This window comes from Suillus fuscotomentosus (assembly GCF_016647785.1).
Source record: "Suillus fuscotomentosus strain FC203 chromosome Unknown F5891scaffold_43, whole genome shotgun sequence".
NCBI lineage: Eukaryota > Fungi > Basidiomycota > Agaricomycetes > Boletales > Suillaceae > Suillus > Suillus fuscotomentosus.
Window position 1 is genome coordinate 375,145 of NW_024539555.1, and position 20,134 is coordinate 395,278.

Here is a 20,134-nt window from a genome sequence, read left to right on the forward strand (position 1 = left end):
TTGTGCGACCATCAGCAGCAGACACGGTGGAATCGTGAATCCAAGTCATGCATGGCATGGTAAAGTTGACGACGTTCAAGCCTTAAACTTGAAAGACCCCGTTATCAAATATCAAAAATTTACTAGTGGAAGTTTAGCAGCCAAAGACTCACGCGGCACAAGTCATCACTGACAACCGTTCTAGAGACTACAGAATTGGGGGATAACCGTAGGTTGAGGAAATGTTGGGGTGACGGGCAAGTGATTGTTCATCCTGTTACGATGCGTCGGGTTGAGAGGACTGGGCCAGCCTAGAATACGGTATATCTGCCAGGCAGCCAGTGGCTGGCCAGCCATGCTCTGCAACGTACCGTGCGAAGCGACCACGGACCGGTTGCTATAAATGGCGCGTCTGAACTTGAAGTTGACTCCAAGACGCTTGACAACTCTTAATGGATTCTGCATCGTGCACACACCATCAATTAGAATCTTCCTGAGATAGAGCCCTTGAAGCTCCGAACATATTCAAACCACTAAGTGTCACTGGCATGCCTGCCACACGGAATACACGCAAGAAAAATAAATTCGAATCATCTTCAATTGGTCAAGATTCGAGGAATTCGAAACGGCTTCGCAAGCGCGTCAACTCGAAGGTACGACCTGGAGAGAATGTCCATAATAAACAAGTTGCTACATCCATAGATGATGCCTACCAGCTATCGAAACTAGCTGATGCACAGGCCCCTATCATATTGGGGCCGGTACCGGTGGCACAGTCATCGACTTCGGAGGTGCTTCCTTTGACTCCTTTGACATCTTCTTCATATCCTTCTGTGGCACCTGCACCAATGCTCTTGAAAGGCCGTAAGAGATTCAGTGCTGATCTTCACGACCTGCACACGACCTGCCCATCTGACCTTGATAGGGGAACGTGGTCTGCGCAAAGTAAGCGTGGTTTAGCATCTCCGATACTCAGCCCCACCAACATCGATCTTCTTAGGTTTCAAAGCAGGGGATGACGATGGTTCAGTAGAGTTCGACCTGATAGAATCTAGAGATCGGACAAGGATAGTAATGCATCTTTTGTGTTCTGGTCAGTCATTATCAAGAGGGGAAGTATCGTCGGTACTGATTGTTATCCATATAGACACCTCAGAGTACCCCAACACTCATTCATTCTTCTGCCATTCCCCAGAACCTGGGAGTTATGGGGAGCAGGTGAAGGAGATGTGTGACGGGGTACTCAATGACAGTCCACGTACGATCCACGACGTGGCGAGGCATTTCTTGATTAGTATTTCTGGTGACGATGACAGCGAAGATGACCAAAATTACGATATGATCGAGGATGAGGATATGAGTACGTTCACCAGACCACAGATCTCTCGCTCAGTCTTGCGCAGGTGCGCCAATTTTTACGCAGATGACTATTCTCTTACACGCATCACAGAGACTTCGAAGGCACTCATGCAGCCGGTTATACACCAGGAGCCATTTGGAGTGGCAGCAGCGAGTTCTTCTTGACAATATCTGTCCCTGTGGTGGAATTGACTGATAAAATTCCCGCCCATGTCCTGATGTCCTGGGATAGCCAATTCCTACTTCCTTGCCAGCATCTCGTGTTGCTCATCTCTGGATTCCGGGGTATCTATCCGCCTGTTCAGAGCGATGGGACACTCTCCCCTGCTGCAATCCGTTCTTGCACCTCATTGAAATTTTACGTCGGCCTTTCTCGAAATTACAAGCCGTCGAAAGGGCACGTCATCGCTTTACTCCGCCGATACGGTCTCCATTCCGACCAGCAGAATGGTGTTGAAGATGGCACGTTCGAAGAATACGTCGACGTTGAGATGGAGTCTGAAACAGAGGATGACGGCGCCTTTGACAAGTTTAGTTTGACCAGCTCGCTTGAATCATTATTTAATGAGCACTTTCTTCAACTGCTCCGAGTTCGACGACAGTTCAAACTCGGTTGGGCTGCAGCTGAAGAACTCTATTGGAGATCGCAGGAACTTCAGAGAACGCCTGCAGTTCTTGTGAAGGAAATGCAGGAGGTGCGTTTTAGATTGACATAAGTAACTGTCATCTATTTCATTTTTGTTCCACTTATAGGAACTTCGTCAAGCCGAGGAGGAAGAGCAACGTCTAGGTGGCTCCCGCTACTTACCGCATGATCCCTTGGAAAACCAAGATGGTCACATCAACTTACTCGAGACTGCTTTTGCGTACCTTCTCCGTCGATTCACAGTCAGTAGCATGTGGATGGTCACTTCGACTCGTGCTGAATTAACAACAGATATGCAATCGTTATTGTGTCGTCTGTCACAAGAAACTCGATACCCTGTTCGAGGCGCTAAAACCTTATGTTTGCAACTCTGGTTTGTGTGCATATCAATACTATAGCCTCAACTTTGGGCCCTCCCTAGAGGTTAGCGAACTTTCAGCTGGAATTATCAAACCTCTACTTATTGATTCGTTCAGTATGATATCTGCAAGAATACTGAGATGGTAGATCTCCTAGTTTCCCTCACTTATGTTGCTGCCGCAGAACAGGTTCTTGACGAGCCCCTTCCGCGTGGCTTATCGTTGAAGGTTCCAGACCCCAACGATAAATATTCAATGCGTGACTTCGATAGCTTGGCAGTCAGCGAAATGCGTATTGCAATCATGCAACTCATCGACACACTACCTCCGGTTCGAATGTCTCTCTTCATTGCCGACGCTAATGCTTAAGTAAATGCAGATTCAGGACATGAAGAAACACCTTGAGAAGAAAGTTGTTACAAGGAGTAACAAGCTGAAGTTGAAGGACATGAATTCCAGTATTTTGCCCGCTGCATGGTCCATCTTGCGTTGGTACGTTTTATGCTTCTGAGTCATTGACCTAGTTCAAACCCCACTAGGTGTGTTGCCTCTTGCACGGCACACCTACAAGAGTTGACTGAAGAGGAAGATCAAGTGCAGAACATAGGCACGTGTGATTTACTCGTTTCCAGTTCATTTACTTATTCGGTAATGACATAGGCTCGCAGTGGAGACAATTCCGCTTCATTGTCGGTGCCCCTGACAAAGAAGCGAAGTTCAAATATGCCTTGGAGCAGGAAACACGCGGATATTCTAATGCGAAGAATCATCCCACTCTCTATGTATGTTTTTTGGTATTTTTGTCAGTGGCAATCTTTTTTGATACAGTACATCAGGCTTTCCATGGCTCACCTTTGAAGAATTGGCATTCCGTAAGTCATTCAAGATGTCTGTGAAAGATACCACTGATATATTTGATAGATCATACGGCACGGACTATGGTATAAGACGGTGACACATGGCCGGGCACATGGAGATGGCAAGTAGACGATCTAATCATTGTTAATAATCTATCTTATTCTGTTCAGGTGTCTACTTCGCCAGAGACGGCGTAGTTTCGATGGGAACCTATGCTGCGGGTGGCACACAATCCTGGAGGAATAGCACGATTGCTCCTTCAGCTTGCGTAGCTCTCGCGGAGATAATCAATCTCCCGCAAAGATTTACCTCGTGTAACCCATATTACGTGGTCAAGCAAACGGAATGGATTATGTGGTAAGAGCCATGCTTCAGTTCGGTCATCAAGAGCTGATGGTCTACTTGTAGTCGATATTTGCTAGTCAATACAATCGACAGATCACACACTGATAGCGGATTTCCTGGTATTAGCACCACCATCCCTGCCACTCCTACCAAATCGAAGGTCCGAAATGTTCCTTTTATCCAACACGAGCCAGATCGTCGTCCCCTACTTATGAATAGCTATGTCGAGATCCCGCAGCCTTCTTACAAACTTGAGAAACTTCTCAGGCTTTGCCAGGACGCGTATGTCCCTCCTAACCTTGATGAGGATGACAGCGCTGTGTTTAACGCGCCCAATGAAGAGGAGGAGAGCATCGCACCACACGTCAACGGAAAACCAAAGCAAGATTGGATACATGATGCGAGTTGGGTGGAGAAGAATATTGGCCTCTTGCTGCCTCCGCCTGTCGATTCGACTCCAGGAGCGACGATGGCACTACAGAAAGAATTCAGGGCGATGATGAAAGAACAGGGGGGCGCGGAGTCACTTGCTACTTTGGGATGGTACATGCCTCCAGAGTGCAATGAGAACTTATTTCAGTGGGTAGTGGAGATGCATTCATTTGATCCTGATTTGCCTATTGCGAAAGATTTGAAGTCAAAGTGAGTTTGAGCTGCGTGTTGTGGATCTGACTATGCTGATAGATCGCTCTTTCTAAAAGGGGCGTCAATTCGCTTGTTTTTGAGATCCGTTTCCCGCCGACGTTCCCTCATTCTCCTCCGTTCTTTCGACTCGTGATGCCTCGGTTCCTTCCTTTTATGCAGGTATGAGGTGAATGATACAAATGCTTGGTGTAGCTGACTTTCGATGTCTAGGGTGGAGGTGGACATGTTACTGTTGGTCAGTATCACTGAAGAGTTAGTCATTGTTACACACCGACTTACCTGTATTTATGTAGGGGGCTCAATTTGCATGGATCTTCTAACTTCAGCTGGTGAGTCGCGACTATCAATTTGATCTCGATAGCATGTACTGACATGTATCTAGGATGGCTCCCAAGTTACAAGTGCGTATCTCGCGAGGTATCATTCACGCCGATCTGACACCCCCTCATAGCATCGCATCCGTGCTCTTACAGATCAAGCTCGCCATCTCGAGCACCGACCCCAAACCCGCGCGGCTAGCCCAAGATTGGGAACAGTACGTCTCATCGCCCGTTAGAAACCGAGTTCTGACTCTTGCAAAGACCGTATCATCCACAGGAGGCGTTGTCAGGGTATACGAGAGCGGCAGCTATCCATGGTTGGAAGGTACGTTCATTCTTTGTTTTCCATCATGCCTTTTAACGGCATTTCCAGGTCGCAGATCCGAGGGCAATGGAAAGACTTGTCACATGGGGTTGAAGCAAACTTGGATGTAGTTGCACGGATGTGATCTTAAAACATTGGAAATTGGAAATGTGTGGAACGCACAAGTCCCGACTCCCGAGTTTCAGTGTCCATTTGCGGTGCACCTTCCTGCACACTTGCCGCCATGAATGATAGCGAGATAGGAAATATGAATTTGGTCGCGACAAACAATAAAAAACCGTAAGCTGCTAAGTAAGGTCTATGTCGGCAACGCCGACCCCTAGTTGGAATGTACGGAACGGACTGAATATCTTCAGTCTTTGTTTTGTGCACTTCCTCAACAAGAAAAAAACACGTACTAGTATGCGATACTACAGGAGAATTATCTGTTAAATAGGATCCTTGTGCGGACATGAGTTGAAACTCTTGCAACGTTATGCCAGGCGAGGATTCAAGGCCGTCTTCAAGCTGTCTGAATGTCAATACCGACTAGCATCGACAATGATCCCTGGACCATGTTCAGCCGCCTTCTGGAGGTCATAAAACAATGGAGGCAGGAGAAAACGTGAGAAGTCAGGAAGCATGCGAATGCGTGTGATGACACCATCCCATTGCATGGTCAATTGTCAGATTTACGAAGACTGGTCTGGGGGAAGTAGGAGTAATGCGGCACGATTGAGCTAGATGGCCTCATCAAGGTCAGATGTGATGCTCTGCTGCAGGAATCTGTGTCGAAGGTCAAGTGCAAGATTGTTCAGAGACGAGGATCGATCTGAATGGTCGGGGGGACGGAGTAGTAATGCGGCATGATGGAGCTCGATGGCCTCATCAAGGTCAGACATGATGCCCTGCTGCTTGAATCTGTCTCCAAGGCAGAGTACAAGATTTTTCAGAGACATGGATCGATCTGAATGACCGGGGGGACAGAGGAGTAATGCAGCCCGATGGAGCTCGATGGCCTCATCAATGTCAGACATGATGTCCCGCTGCAGGAATCTGTCTCGAAGGTGGAGTGCAAGATTGTTCAGAGACTTGAATCGATCTGAATGACCAGGGGGAAGTAGGAGTAATGTAGCATGATGGAGCTCGATGGCCTCATCAATGTCAGACATGATGCCCCGCTGCAGGAATCTGTCTCGAAGGCAGTTTGCAAGACTGTTCAGAGACATGGATCGATCGGAATGACCAGGGGGACAGAGGAGTAATGCAGCACGATTGAGCTCGATGGCCTCATCAAGGTCGGACATGATGCCCCGATGCCGGAATCTGTCTTGAAGGCTGAGTGCAAGATTGTTCAGAGATGAGAATCGTTCTGAATGACCGGGAGGACGGAGGAGTAATACAGCACGATTGAGCTCAATGATCTCCTCAAGGTCGGACATGATGCCCCGCTGCCGGAATTTGTCTCCCAGGCTGGCAGCAAGATTGTTCAGAGACTTGGATCGATCTGAATGACCGGGAGGACGGAGGAGTAATACAGCACGATTGAGCTCAATGATCTCCTCAAGGTCAGACATGATGCCCCGCTGCCGGAATTTGTCTTCCAGGCTGGCAGCAAGATTGTTCAGAAACTTGGATCGATCTGAACGACCGGGTGGACGGAGGAGTAATACAGCCCTATGGAGCTCAGTGACCTCATCAAGGTCAGACATGATGCCCCGCTGCTGGAATCTGTGTTGAAGGCCGATAGTAAGATTGTTCAGAGACGAGGATTGTTCAGTATGGCCGACTGGGCGGAGGAGTAATGCAGCCCGATGAAGCTCAATAGCCTCATCAGGGTCTGACATGATGCCCCACTGCCGGAATCTGTCCTGAAGGTTGAGGGTGAGATTGCTGAGAAACAAGTATCGAAGAGAATGGCCTGGAGGACCAAGTTGCAACGTAGCTCGATACACTAGGTTAATAAGGGAAGATGACCATTGCCCCATCTCGCTGTGAAAGGTCTCTCATTGAGTGTAAAATGAAGTGAAATCGGAATGAGTACACACTTATGGAGCTGAAACTGCAGTATTGGCACACTAAAGACCTCCCAATGCGAGGGAAATGATACGGTGAGTGCTCAACGATCCCAGGAATTTGACGGCCAGCTGGAAGGCCATAGTGAGATTGAGGCTCTGTTCGAGAACTACACGGGGCTAGGGTATTGCAGCCTGTAAAGTACATGTGCAAGTCGCAAGTTGAATACATGAAACCGCACAGCAGCTGCGCAACCTGCGCATCCCGTCAATATTTCACCTAGAATAACACGAGGACACGATGAGTTCATTGACCTTCAATTACATACTTCTTGGCAGGCTGTGACTTCGGAAATATTGCAGGCGTGTTTTACTGGCGTAAGTCTACTGCAAATTCTCGCAAAAGGCGTCCAAAAATATGAGAGGCATGATAGAAAGCACTAGTGGCCGCTACTAGCAAGTGGTACTAGGCCTCCACCACTCCGACTCGTGTTGGCGATGTCAAGTAGTTGTCCGATCATTCGAGCTTAGACTCTTAGACTCTGTTTGTGCTGCTACGGTGATGCCAGTCGATGTTTGATTTAGAAGAAGACTTGAACGTGTGGGTAGTACATGCTGCAAGTATGCCTCTTCGAAGTGTAACACGCTTGGTCGAACGGATGGCATAATCATGACTCACGGTAACGTGGGCCAGACTCCAGTGCCGTTGTAACTGTCTCACGCCTACTTAGCAGTACGACTACTGCCTATGTTAGGATAGGATGGATCGCAAGCACGTAGCAGTATTCTGGACGGCAGCCTCTGATTGCGAATTATCCCATACCCTCATCATCGCCATCCACTTCTCAAACCATTCCCAGAATGGACCTGACAACTTCCCTCTGTTCCCGTAGAGTTCCTTCCAAAGATCGTCCAAAAAATCCTGCAGTCTGGAAACGATCATCAGGAAAGCAGCGCGCGGTGCTCGTTGTTTCCGTCTCTCGTCAAATAACAATTGTTCGACTGTTGAACGAAGAGTACCCAAGGACCTTTCTACCGCACTACTAGGCATTAGGACAGACCATCAGAAGTTCGCAGGAATGAGCACACACTTCGGGTTGGTTGTTTGCAACACTCGTAATGCATCGCTGATCATCTTGATATCTTCGACGAGAACATTATATGCGTGACTAATTACCGCGTGTTCTGTTTCCTTGGAATCCCACTGAGGTACGACATGACTTGTGTCGAAAATGTCGTTTAAAATGACAGATACAGCAGCCTAAGCCCTGTGAATGAGATATGGCAGCGTGTGTTACTTTTCGCGTACCTCAGCAGCTTTCGCAGGATTCCGCGAGCGACGTAAACCGACTGCCAAACTCGCTTGTATATCTGAAAAAAAAAAGTTAACCTCAGCCATGATGGTAGTAGTTGAGCATACTAGCCTGGAGGTAACGTATCGCCCGGGGAGAAGTCTCTGCGACTCAAAACTAACCGAGGCTTTGTGGCGTCTGTCTTGCTCGACCTCGAATGCATTTCTGCTGTAGTCAAGGATATAGCCCTGAAAGGAACGTAGAGAGCGAGATTGACATCTACAAACTCGAGAGCTTCGCTCGTCGTCCTGCGATTTTGGGGGATTTCTGACCAACACCCTTGGATGAACTGCCACTGCTCCCGAGTGATGGATTTGTCCGAATCAGAAGGTGACGCTGGGGCGACTCCCAAAAGTAACTCGACGAGCACATCACTGTCCTTCAAGGTGGAATATGGTAGCGAGCCCGAAAGGACCTGCATAATTTATTGATAAAACGCGTAGTTTCCGTAAAGACGGACTTACGAGGTAAATAATACTGCCCAATGAATACCTATCACCGGATATACTTGGCAGGGGCACTTCTTCGCGACTGGACTTTTTGAAGAGTTCAGGGGCAGCAAATCGTATGGCGCCAGATGTTGACAGGCGAAAGTATGACATGCCTAAGACCTCTGGAACTAGCACACTGAGACCGGGGTCCGCTAGACTGGCTCTACCAAGGGCATCTACCAGCACGTTGTTCTTCAGACATATGTTAGATTGATTGTGTGAATTGGATGGAAATTATCCTTACGCCAGAAAGATTTCCATGTATAATGCCATGAGAGTGTACTGTGGAGAGGGAAGCACAGCTCAAGCTCACGTCAAATATTGAACAGAAATGACTGAACGCACAATAGTGAAGTCCCGAGACAATGTTTTCGAGCTATTGTTCGGCAGGTGCAAGCAGGAGGTCTCAGTTGAGGTGGTAATGCAGCGAAAAACCGACACAAACAAGTTTGAATTTATCTTGAACAGTCAACGTTGCATGTTTGCATGATAAATAAGTCGAGAGGGTTCCGTTTTCTTTCCAAGGATGGACTACCGATACTATTGGGCCGAAGTCCATGACAACGCCATATAAAGGGAGTATATTTTCGTGTTCAAGCTTCGCCCAGGCATGAATTTGCTGCGACCATATCTATCATATCTTGGTTTATATCGAGGCTTCTGAAAAGGTGAACATTAGTACGTACTTTGTGCGTTTCGGCGAGTTCACCCTGGCTTGTACTCTCGATCCGAAACGTCTTCACTGCAACCTGTACCAGCCAGATTAGTCCCCAAACAGCTCCGCATGGGCCAAAACGAACCTTGGTGGAGCCGGTGTCCTTGAACCACGTACATTTCCAAACATCTGTGATACCTCCTGATGTTGTCGGGACGCTTGTGTCTGCGACGACATCGCCTGACAAGTCCGTCACAACATGTCTCTCGCTTCTAGCCGAAATAGAATATCTATGGCGCCGTACGTCGCTGGAAGACGACGAAGCAAGTAGAGGAGCTACTGGTGGAGCATAAAATACGAGGCCGCTCATGCTGTCAGTGCGGAGCGGAACTATCGTGCGTCCAGTAATTTAAAGGAGATGTACAAGCCCCCAGCCCTTATTTATGAGGCAATGCGTGAGCGCCAATACACGGACATGTGAGATTGCACAACATGGTTGGACATGGGTTGGCAGGCATTTGAACTAAGCCGACATCCATACATGCTTTAGCCTCGAGCCTTGGTGCTGAATGAAGAAAATGATATGAAACTTTCCGAACACGAGTTCTGCACTCACCTACTTATTTGCGCCAAGCTATGATGCTATCATTGCTATGTACAAGTTATCTGGAAAAGTTCAATACAACTTGAAGTTCTGTCAATTGTTGTCATGACAGATTATGGAGTGTTTGGGGTCTTGTCTGAGTTTAAATTACAATACGCGATAGATGTTGGCCAGCCTCCATCACAACCAATACCAGTGAGTCTACTACAAGTACCTCCCGCCATTCCTTTCATCAGACCGCGCGACACAGCGGATACGCTCTTTTTTTCAGAAGGGTTTTTATACCCAAACTGAGGCCAACCTAATAAGAAAAATCCATATTTCACCGACATGAACAAACGAGGATTAGCGCACGTTCGCGTTGGGCATGCTGGTGCACCACAAACGCACCAAAAGCGTTCTTGTAAGTTTACAAATGAATGAAATGTGCATTGCGCTAGATCCTGATCTTTGCAGCATGCGCAACAGGCGGTTTTTACATCAGCCCCTCTCAGGGTCAAACTGTTTCTAGCAGTAGTCCCTTCAATATCACATGGGACACATCCTGCTTGCCCAACACACAAGCTGTCGATATCTATCTTATTGCCCCCAGCTTGAGCAGCAGCCGTATCCACGAGTGGCAAAATGTTAATTACGCCTTGGGAACTTATCAGACCAGCCTTGAGACCAAGTGGTGGAATGACACGTCCACGGTCAATCTACAGCTTTCCATCGTCACCACCAACACACAACCATTCCTTAGCCCGTTTCCCGCGGGCCCTGTATTTACTGCTACATATACTGCACCATCCGATGGTTCTACCCCAGCCAGCGCCGATCTCAGTTCTCCTGGCGGTGTCACTTATGTTGGAAATTTCTCTTCCAATAGCTCTTCCTCTAGCGGCAAGATCGCTGCCGGCGTCCTGGTGCCGCTGATTTTCATCGGACTGGGACTAGCCGTCTACTTCAAATTAAGTCGTGCCAAATCCAAGGAAAAGAGCAGACGCTTCAGCGAGGCCATCGACAAGCGTATGTCGACGATTTCCGTGGACTGGAAGTCCATGTCTGCTGCTGGCGCTTCGGCAGCCATTCGTCACAGTATGGCAGTTTCAGTCGGAGGAAATCGCAACTCGTCGTTTTCCTCTGGTCCACTTCGTCCTGTCAGCACTGCTGCTGTTGAAGGCGATCCTTCTATATCAGACAAAGACAGCTTTGACGTGCCAAGGATGTCTCAACTACGCTCCGGTTTGCGTTCTCAGACTAACTTAGGCGAGCGGGTATCACGAGTGTCATTCGCTACAGACATTCGTCCATCAATAGAGTCTCGTCGCACGGTCGGAACCAGTCGTGCCTTCCATACTGGCTTTGTGCCTCCTCTTCCTTCCAACGATGACAAGGAAGAGACGGGAGACCTTTCTCCCACACAAACGAAGGGACCCTTTACTCTCACTCCAGATGATATCCGTGCCCGCATGTCCCTTAGTGGACCATCGGAGGCGCGTCCTAGCATGGATGAAGTTTGGCCGTCCTTGAGCAGTAGGTTTCTTATGGTTGTTTTCTATGCACTGGAAAGTTGACCTTTAAAATAGTGATGCGCACAGGAAACGAAGCTGGTGGAGATGATTATTTGCTACCCCAAGAACAGCAGAGCGTTGATATGCCTCTTCCTCCCGTTCCAGCACATCCTGCCCCGGAATCAGGTCTTTCTATGATGCCCATGCCTGCCAGCGTCATGTCTCCCGACGAGATGCTCCGCGCCTATGCCGAACGGAGAATGAAGTCCCCTCCCCCTACTGGCTCCTTGGCATTCCCTATCCCAGCTGCGAGCTACAGTGGTAATGGTATGCGGACGCTGTACACTCCCAGCCTCTCTACCCAGGAGGGGGGCGAGCAAAACAACCGTTACACTCAAGCGTATGATGATCCTTACGCTGGCACCGCAACTTGATCCTGCAGATCTGTGGTGTAATGGTGTAACTTCACGTTAAGATAACGATATCGCTCTTTCGGTCTATCGCGTTTCGGTTCCGTAGCCTCGGTTTCACGACAACTTTGTACTTTTTGCAGTGTTACGTTGCCTTCTGATTCCACCTTTCCTCTTTCAGATTCGTTATCGATACGTGCGTCCGCGTCAGTGGTTCTTATTGCGTATCTATTCCCTGCGTACCCTTCATACCCACGTCATCGCCTCTTCCCATTGTTTCTAACGTTACCTGTTCTGGTCCCCGGCGATAGTGATCAGGACCTTGTACCCACTTTGTCACGGGACGCCGCTGGACTGGCAGCCCTCGACTATGATTACCCAATTGTGATTGTCGGTTTGGAGTTCAATTTGATTCTCTCTTATCGTGATATTTGACTGGTGAGTATATATTGAAGTCACATCTGAATGTCTGCATTACATTGTCGTGTGCTGTTGAATCGTCAATTTACAGGCTTTCCTCCGTTCTTGAGGGTCCTGAGTTCATTTTGCCATGGCTCCCACACTTGTCCATATTTCTTGAGCAGTGCCATCAACTCCTCCCGCTGTTCTTTCTGTAGCCACAATGAGTACGCGGCACTGACCAATCCATCGACTCACTATATTCCAGGGCTCTTCCACGTACACATCAGTGAACATGTCCTTCAGGTCAGGCTTTTTGACAGTCTCCGCGCGCTTGAATGCCTTTATCACATCACGTCTCAAACGGAACGCGAGTTCATCCTCATCCGTCTGGTTCCACCACCCCCGGGATTCCATGAATAGGCGGAATCGTGTGATGGGGTTGTCATTCTTTGTTTTGTCTTCAACTTCCTGGCGCTCCCTGTAGACATACGAGTCATCCGACGTCGAATGATGGCCAACCCGGTAAGTCATCATCTCCACTAGAACTGCCCGACCACCTTCCAAGCACCGTCTTCGCGCCTCCTTGACAGCATTCATTACCGCGAGTACATCGTTTCCATCTACACGAACCGTATCCACACCATAACCTACAAGTGATGTTCGATTACTATTCACACAAATGGATACACGACGTGTGATCAAGTTACCTGGGCCTCTTGCACTGATACCATCGCCGTAAAACTGTTGCGAATTCGGGGTACTGATGGCAAACCCGTTGTTTCTTGCCAGAAACAATGTTGGTGAAGGCAGCGTCGCAGCGAGGAGCAATCCAGCATGGAAGTCCCCCTCTGACGCTGCGCCTTCCCCGAAAAACGCGCATGCCACATTTTTGGAGCGTCTCGCTGGATCACGTCTCAGTGCAAATCCAACTCCAGCAGCTTGTGATATTTGAGTTGCGAGTGGAGAGGATATGGTGTGGAAATGGTGCTGCTTGGAGCCGTAATGCTAAGGGAGCAGCAGTAGATGCTGAGCAAAGTTTCGAGAGGGAAGACGCAAAGCGACGTACCACAGCTATCTGGCGGCCTTTGCCAGAATCTTCGTGATTTCCGAAAACTTGCGCCATGATGCTATCAAGAGTGAAACCACGCCACAAGAGTACCCCTGTTTCGCGATACTGTGCTGTGGCAGGATCAGAAGAAAAACATAAATAACACGGAAATTGGTCCGACATAATACTCTGGAAACAAGAGTGTCTCATTATCAAACCAGACTATGGGTCCAGAGAAACTCACTCGTCATCATCTGCAAGTGCAGCAGCAGAGCCAATTACAGTAGCCTCTTCTCCATACTTGAGATATGAGGTCAGCGACTAGCATTTATACCTGCACGATCCTTACAGAAGTCGCCTAAATTGAAGCTATGTAAAAGAATGCCTAAGGGGTGCTCTTATCCACGTACGTAGAAGGGTATTCTGCCTTGGCGTTGACCACTGCAAAGTATATCATCCAGCGTGGGAAGCAACTGCATGTGTTCATATCTTCAAGACTGTGTAAGATACAATCTCGAGCCCTGCGAAACCAACCCACAATCGCCAAGCGAACTGTTTACTGATCTAAATGAACTTTGGCGTCAGTGAGCTTGTTCGGATATGGAAGGGCGCAATAGATACCTCAGGCACTTTAGCGCCTTCTATCGGAACGCCAAACACATCAAGAACTCGATAACTTGGTATCTTGCTGCTATCACCAGTTACAGAATTGAAGAACGCGAGCTTTGACACGGTTGGTGAGTGCGTCGGGGGTAGGCGGCTTAACGATGTAGAGGCAGGTAAAGTGGAGAGCGTCCGACCATTCGAGCAAGCCCTTGTCAGCAGAGAGGAATGTCTGAATGACAAGGGATGCATCATATCTAGAGGCTAGCTGATGCTGAGTGGATCCGGGTCAAGAGCGTCACGGTTTGGCCCGAGTGTTGTTGATTGTGGGACAAGGCCACTGATCCGACGATTATCGATCTCGTAAACTTCGACCCCTGATAATTGTTGTTTCAAAATTACCACATCAGAACTTCCTCGGTTTCCTGAGCGCTACTTCGTCAATTTGAAGTTGGTGCCTGAGCCCAAAATGTAGTTTAGATGATACCCTATTAGACCTGAGGTCTGACTCATGAGTGTATGATTATTGGGGCAGACTGGTTGGAATTATCTTGGTAAAACCCTTGATCGCAAGATGTTGATCGTACCACTAGGTGCGGCGTTGTGGCCATGCAAGGCAGTCTGAGCCTCATCCATGATCTTGGTCCGGCCCAGGAAGGGGCTAGCGCAGCCTCGAGAAAGGTTCGTGCAGCTGAAAAGGCTATAGTCATCAACACTAGGGCCCATTCGGCCGAAACAGAAGAGGTAGAAGGTCACACACATTAAATTTCGAAGTCAACTTTGACTAGTAGGTCCAAGTTACGCCTGAGCAAGTTCAAAATACGTACAATTAAGTTTGATGATGGCCTGTTGTGCAACATTCTACATGTTCATATTGAAACCCGGGCCTCCGAGATTGATCGAAGATGTAGAATGTCGTCGACGCTTTCAATTGCCAAGAAGGCCTGGGAAAATGAGGCGATGCATTCCTTCTGAACTGGTGGTCACTGGGTGTTGAGGGCCACCTGCATCAACCTCCTACCAATATATAACCGATACGATGACGACCAGGCTACCAAAACTGGTCGCTTTCGATCTAGAGTAAAGAAAACCTCCCATCGAGACTTGATTGTGACTGATCGCAGACCATGTAGCTATACGCTTTGGGATTTCTGGATCGATACTCACGTACATCCTCCATTAAAGCGACACCACGTCACTGGCAAAGTCATCGATAGCCAGCGCAAACCCAAGACAATAGACTTCTACAGAGATGTGCCACAGATCATGCATCGCCTACAAGCAGCGGGCGTAACGATCGCTGCGTGCTCACGGACGGATGCGCCGTCATTGTGAGTGATCTCAACGATTCCACTATTGGTAGTGCTACGTTCTGCACTGACATGTTGTACCCGAAGAGCTCGCGAAGCCTTAGATCTCATACTTATACCCCCGAGGACCGGCAGCGACAGCAGCGCTAAACCAATTCCCGCAATCAAGTTTTTTGATCAGCTGGAGATATACCCTTCTTCCAAGATCAGACATTTCAAGAAACTTCATGAGAAGACTGGGATACCCTATGACGAGATGGTAAGTAGGTGAGCGTTATGTATGAAGGTTATTTTACATGTTTGGCTAGCTATTCTTCGACGACGAATGGAGGAATCAGGAAGTAGAAGAACTTGGTACGTAAACTTACGAACTAATGAAACCCCCTTAGATTGACGTCAAGTATACTAGGCGTAACATTCACACTTGTCCAAAACGGTCTCAATGACCGAATTCTAGAGAAAGGGCTAGAGGAATGGAGAAAGAGGCACCCTGTTCAAGTCACCGAAGACGCGGTGGAAGCAGATGAAACTCTTATCTCATAGTATTTCGTCGGCGTGATATCTCAATTGAATTCATGGTCTCGGTAAGAGAAGTAGTTACACTGCCTATCTGAGTTGATCGTATCGATAAGTACGATGGACAATCCAGATTCAATGAGAGGGGTTTCCCTTGAGATGAACTTATAACTTGATATCTATTCCCCATATATCAAGCCTAGAATGTTCTCGACTGAACACATCGAATACTTACACCGAGTCATTGTGTTCGTGCTAGGGACCTGGCGTGGTGGTTTTTCAGGGTGGTGTAGGGAGCAAAGAGGATAACATGCTGGCGTCGTGAGGAAATTATGTTCTGTAAGGGCTTCAACAATCATTGTGGAGGTTCCATCGATGTGACTATGTCTCGGGTCTTTTCCGTCAACAGCGATGCAGACTGGAAGCCAAAATCGCGCAAGCTTCCACATAGATAAGCTTGGGCAAGAAGCGAGGTCACAGGGAACAACACTTCCACCGAAATGAATGCGCAAAGGGTGGAGTCGCACATCAAAACGCCCGTGCTACGATGTGATTGGTAGGGATGTAGAGGAGTGATTAAGAATGGTATTTGGCACAGGTGTAGTCTGTCACAAGGTTAACTATCCGTTTCAGGATGCAGATCAACAGCTAAACTGAGAGCTCATGATGAAATAGAATAAGTTTCAACGTACGTGGCTCCCAGATAAGGGGAAAGGAGTTGGTTGGGAGGATAAGCTCTGCTGGCTTCATTTCCGCAGTATCTTTCCTCCAGTAGAGATCATTGAAACTGCTACAAACAGATTATGAGCGTAAATGGCGCGAAAGTATCCTGAACTGACACAGCCCAAACTCATCTTAATTCCGGAACTGAATACAGCTGTGCAATTTGTGATCCACAGGGAGAAACGGTACGAACTCTGCCGAAGGTGAGGGCAGGGCTGGGCGAGAGCTATAAAAGATTGTCTGCCCGTATTCCCTTTAGCTACCACAACTACACCCTCGCTCATACTTCATCTCTCGTGCAAATAATAAACGATGGCTGCTGCAAAGAAAGCTGTTAAAACTGGTATGCCCGACCATCATTTCTATCGGGGCGGTGTCTGATGGGCGTTTGATATTTTTACAACCTTCGATTATTTCGCTGGCATCACTGCTGATGCACAGGCGCTCCCACCACTGGCGGTGCTGCTACCGGAGCACCCGTACCAAGCCCGCCCGCCAAGGGTGCCTCTGCACCAGTGTGTAACCTGTCCAGTCATTATTGACAAAAATGTAATTTGTTGATCTTGCAGAGTAAAGGCGCCAAACCTCCTGCCGCAGAGGCTCCTGCCGCCAAGGCAAAAGCCAAGGTTCCGAAGAAGAAGTAAACCTCGCGCGCTTGATGGTCTGTGTTTAGAAGCAGGACGATGGCTGTGAGGATGATAGACCAAGCGCTCCGAGAATGCAGACGTACTACACCTACCGCGATGTATGAGATAACATGAAATTGAAGCTATACCACACGCTCTCCAATGCCTATGCTCAGTATTAATATTTCGACTCAGTGGGTTCTGACTCGAAGCCTAGCTTAGAATTTGAAGCAAATAGTGGCGCTTATGCCAGTGTACTATTAAAAACCGAAGAGAAGTGCATGAGCGCCAGTTGAAGTCTTGGCTTCTAGCACTGCTGGAAGCAGCCTAGAAATAGATGTTATGATCAGCTGAAACCCTATACCGAACAAGTCGTGGTGGTGTCTATGGCGCGTGGCAGTATATCAGAAGGGTCCAACGTTACAGCAGAGGTCCAGACAAGAGATAAAACAAGAATAACTTAAAGCTGTGTCATATTACTTACGTAAACACACAACTGCTTCCTAAACGAACGACGAACGATTCAGGCGCTCTTCAGCTACTGGTTTAGCCTCCTCTTCTTATACCTGCCGTTGTAATATCTGCTCAGTGGAATACCGACACACGTTTTTAGTATCCACCACAATCTGTTATGAATCATACTTGCCCGTCCGACAACACCGAAAACGTGGACCAATCCAGTTTCTGGAGCTCCGGGAATCTGAACTGGGACCAACACCGAATAGGATGGGCGATTGCAGGAGGGTGTGCTGTGCTAGTATGTTCATCTTCAGTTGTTAATATTTGTCCTGAGTGATTTATCATTAACAGACAGTTATTATTTCAATGATTTCAGTCTTGCGGCATTGTCGGTAAGGCGCCATAAATTTTGCAAGTATTTTTCGGTTCCAATTCGTCACATCAGACATTATACCAAACCTAACGAGCAGCGTCAAATGTGCGTGTATCACTTCTTCCTTGAGTGCATTTCTTCATGCCTTACTTTTAGTCTCCGAATTCTGTACATGCCACCAGTATATGCTGTTATTTCATTCTTTTCCTACCGATATTTCCGGAGTTACACATACTACTCGCTTATCGAAGTCTGTAAGTTGTCGTGCCAACACTATCGTATGCTAAGTTGACAGTGTCTCAATCCTTTCAGCATACGAGGTAATTGGTTACCGTGTATACCATCTTTGTCCATTGTCTCATCATTTGCTCAGGCTGTCACCTTGAGTGCATTCCTGTTTGTGGTTTACTTTTGATCACATAGATGTTTTACTTACTTGTTATCTCTATGACAGACTCCTTCTGATCGAATTCGTAGCAGCCACGGCCACAGATGGCGACGCCACAAAAGCAATCGAACGGAAGGATAAAAGACCTTTACCGCTTCCTGTACGTATTTTACTTGCCAAGTTTTACAACTACATGTTAATCTCGCCCATAGTTTTGCTGTTGGAGATACCGACCGACGAAGGTATGCTGTTGCTGATACCATGGGAGTCTTTTCCTCACACTTTTTCAGCCTTACTTCATGTATACTGTCAAGGTAAGCAAGCTACTAGGTGCTCGGACAAATGCCCATTTTTAGTGTAGTGGTCCGTTTTGCAATACGTTATCATCCGACCAGGTGAGGTGGAACCAGTCTATTCACAGATAGATATCTCACGTTACCGCAGCCGTATCTATCGCTGGGATTGTCTGTCAAATATACAACGTGCTTTGCGAGTCTGGCCCTTACAGCATATATTTTGCCAATGTCTATCTCGAGGTTGTCGATTTCGTCAGCATTAGGTATGTCCAGCTTATGATGAGATAGAGATCTGACCATAATATATTGTCCCGCGAATAGTGTGGCGCTTTACGGTCTTTTACTGTTTTACGGACTCACCAAGGAGGAACTGGTTGGGCGACGACCACTAGCTAAATTTCTCTGTATCAAGCTCATCGTGGTGTTCACTTTTTATCAGTCCTTTATCGTAAGTCCTTCCCGCCTTTGTGGTCGTTATCCACTTCACGCCCGAGTCGTTTGCAGTTTAGCGCACTAGAAGGCCGCGTTATTAAAGGTGTGTCCTTTCAGAACTTTAATTTACTCTAAGCTGAGACAAGCGCCAAAGCCACCGAATACTGGACTGCGGGCAATATCGCAGATGGTCTTAATGCGCTGGCCATTTGCATCGAGGTCAGTCATCACCTCCTCCTGAATACAACGCGGGAGCCTCGTGCCAACTTATCACGCAACAGATGGTTTTCTTCTCATTATTGATGATGTGGGCATACACAGTCGATGAATACAAGATGGTAACAACCAAAACGACAGGCATATGGCGTCCGTTATGGGAGAGGTGCGTCTATGTTCCATGATTGATAAAAATTTCAATTGCTGATGTTTTTATAGCATCAATTATTGTAAGCACTCTATGATATCTTCCTAAATTATTGCCTAACACACTACCAGGGGATTTTCTCACAGAGATATGGGGCTCATTCAAGTTCTTCTTTAACCGTTCCCCTGGCTCCTCGTCAGGTAAGAAGGCAGATTTTGCTCAAGCATTCGGGGTCGGTGGCAGGTCGGTGGAAGATGGTGATAGATCAACCGAGGAATCAATGAGGTTAGCTCCATATCCCTACAGTAATACCCACAACGCCGACAGCGCCAGTCCCGTGTTATCATGAATCAGATCAAACTAGCGTCACACATCAAGGACACCTTCGTTATCTATATCTGCTAGAGTCTCAGTTTACTTGCTTACCTTTATATATTCACACTCTTTACCTGTGTCTGACTGTTATTAACCTTTAATACGTCTGACTACGTGACACCACAGAACTTCAGCACTGCGGAACACGTTTGTATGTATAATATTGTACGATAGAAAGTACTTTGTACAGTAAGTTGGGTCCAAACATGTATCTGGTAGAACGAGGGTTCACAATGTTCATGCTGTATTTCGTGGTTTCGAACTATATAGAGAAGACCGGCATTTCCAGCGTCGCGAATCGATTTAACTTGGTCAAACAAGCTTAACGCACGAAGGAAGCCGGCATTGGCTGCTATTGTGTCAGCAACTTCATGCTGTGTTGCT

The 20,134-nt window shown here is 47.6% G+C and overlaps 7 protein-coding genes across 7 annotated transcripts; 4 read left to right on the forward strand and 3 right to left on the reverse strand.

Annotated features, from left to right (window-relative positions):
* The first annotated feature begins 426 nt into the window (after positions 1-426).
* Positions 427-5,079, forward strand: F5891DRAFT_1046595 (uncharacterized protein). Its single transcript, XM_041362306.1, has 22 exons — positions 427-632; positions 696-924; positions 980-1,072; positions 1,127-1,382; positions 1,430-2,033; positions 2,092-2,226; positions 2,276-2,407; positions 2,461-2,673; positions 2,723-2,835; positions 2,883-2,950; positions 3,004-3,125; positions 3,180-3,215; positions 3,265-3,322; positions 3,372-3,558; positions 3,610-4,188; positions 4,248-4,350; positions 4,402-4,426; positions 4,485-4,520; positions 4,574-4,592; positions 4,643-4,726; positions 4,773-4,836; positions 4,885-5,079. The coding sequence occupies exons 1-22, from the start codon at positions 528-530 to the stop codon at positions 4,927-4,929; spliced, it is 3,306 nt and encodes a 1,101-aa protein (XP_041223469.1). The 5' UTR covers positions 427-527; the 3' UTR covers positions 4,930-5,079.
* Positions 5,080-5,422: 343 nt separating this feature from the next.
* On the reverse strand, positions 5,423-7,249 carry F5891DRAFT_508988 (uncharacterized protein). The gene is made up of 3 exons (XM_041372079.1): positions 7,146-7,249; positions 6,864-7,086; positions 5,423-6,807 (listed from the first exon to the last, which is right to left on the reverse strand). Exon 3 carries the CDS (start codon positions 6,801-6,803, stop codon positions 5,556-5,558), a length of 1,248 nt encoding a protein of 415 aa, XP_041223470.1. The 5' UTR covers positions 6,804-6,807; positions 6,864-7,086; positions 7,146-7,249; the 3' UTR covers positions 5,423-5,555.
* Positions 7,250-7,682: 433 nt separating this feature from the next.
* On the reverse strand, positions 7,683-9,995 carry F5891DRAFT_509038 (kinase-like domain-containing protein). Its single transcript, XM_041372080.1, has 10 exons — positions 9,474-9,995; positions 9,360-9,422; positions 9,119-9,304; positions 9,019-9,049; positions 8,918-8,955; positions 8,647-8,865; positions 8,255-8,597; positions 8,140-8,201; positions 7,920-8,091; positions 7,683-7,870 (listed from the first exon to the last, which is right to left on the reverse strand). The coding sequence occupies exons 1-10, from the start codon at positions 9,696-9,698 to the stop codon at positions 7,863-7,865; spliced, it is 1,347 nt and encodes a 448-aa protein (XP_041223471.1). The 5' UTR covers positions 9,699-9,995; the 3' UTR covers positions 7,683-7,862.
* Positions 9,996-10,109: 114 nt separating this feature from the next.
* Positions 10,110-12,271, forward strand: F5891DRAFT_1112705 (uncharacterized protein). Its single transcript, XM_041363741.1, has 3 exons — positions 10,110-10,335; positions 10,389-11,447; positions 11,501-12,271. Exons 1-3 carry the CDS (start codon positions 10,263-10,265, stop codon positions 11,857-11,859), a joined length of 1,491 nt encoding a protein of 496 aa, XP_041223472.1. The 5' UTR covers positions 10,110-10,262; the 3' UTR covers positions 11,860-12,271.
* F5891DRAFT_509328 (thiamine diphosphate-binding protein) lies at positions 12,098-14,244 on the reverse strand. The gene is made up of 10 exons (XM_041372082.1): positions 13,907-14,244; positions 13,824-13,849; positions 13,696-13,774; positions 13,635-13,643; positions 13,530-13,585; positions 13,467-13,474; positions 13,304-13,416; positions 12,945-13,242; positions 12,493-12,884; positions 12,098-12,446 (listed from the first exon to the last, which is right to left on the reverse strand). The coding sequence occupies exons 1-10, from the start codon at positions 14,141-14,143 to the stop codon at positions 12,336-12,338; spliced, it is 1,329 nt and encodes a 442-aa protein (XP_041223473.1). The 5' UTR covers positions 14,144-14,244; the 3' UTR covers positions 12,098-12,335.
* A 683-nt stretch (positions 14,245-14,927) lies between these two features.
* Positions 14,928-15,741, forward strand: F5891DRAFT_956490 (magnesium-dependent phosphatase-1; the record flags this gene model as incomplete). The annotated part of the gene is made up of 5 exons (XM_041375412.1): positions 14,928-14,968; positions 15,022-15,219; positions 15,286-15,457; positions 15,507-15,552; positions 15,608-15,741. The coding sequence occupies 5 exons, from the start codon at positions 14,928-14,930 to the stop codon at positions 15,739-15,741; spliced, it is 591 nt and encodes a 196-aa protein (XP_041223474.1).
* A 1,830-nt stretch (positions 15,742-17,571) lies between these two features.
* On the forward strand, positions 17,572-20,092 carry F5891DRAFT_1046646 (organic solute transporter Ostalpha-domain-containing protein). Its single transcript, XM_041362307.1, has 17 exons — positions 17,572-17,820; positions 17,874-17,914; positions 17,968-18,000; positions 18,052-18,149; positions 18,208-18,215; positions 18,269-18,291; positions 18,350-18,443; positions 18,496-18,525; positions 18,574-18,597; positions 18,645-18,678; positions 18,728-18,842; positions 18,901-19,027; positions 19,084-19,114; positions 19,166-19,230; positions 19,293-19,393; positions 19,447-19,457; positions 19,507-20,092. The coding sequence occupies exons 1-17, from the start codon at positions 17,695-17,697 to the stop codon at positions 19,722-19,724; spliced, it is 1,179 nt and encodes a 392-aa protein (XP_041223475.1). The 5' UTR covers positions 17,572-17,694; the 3' UTR covers positions 19,725-20,092.
* Positions 20,093-20,134: the final 42 nt, after the last annotated feature.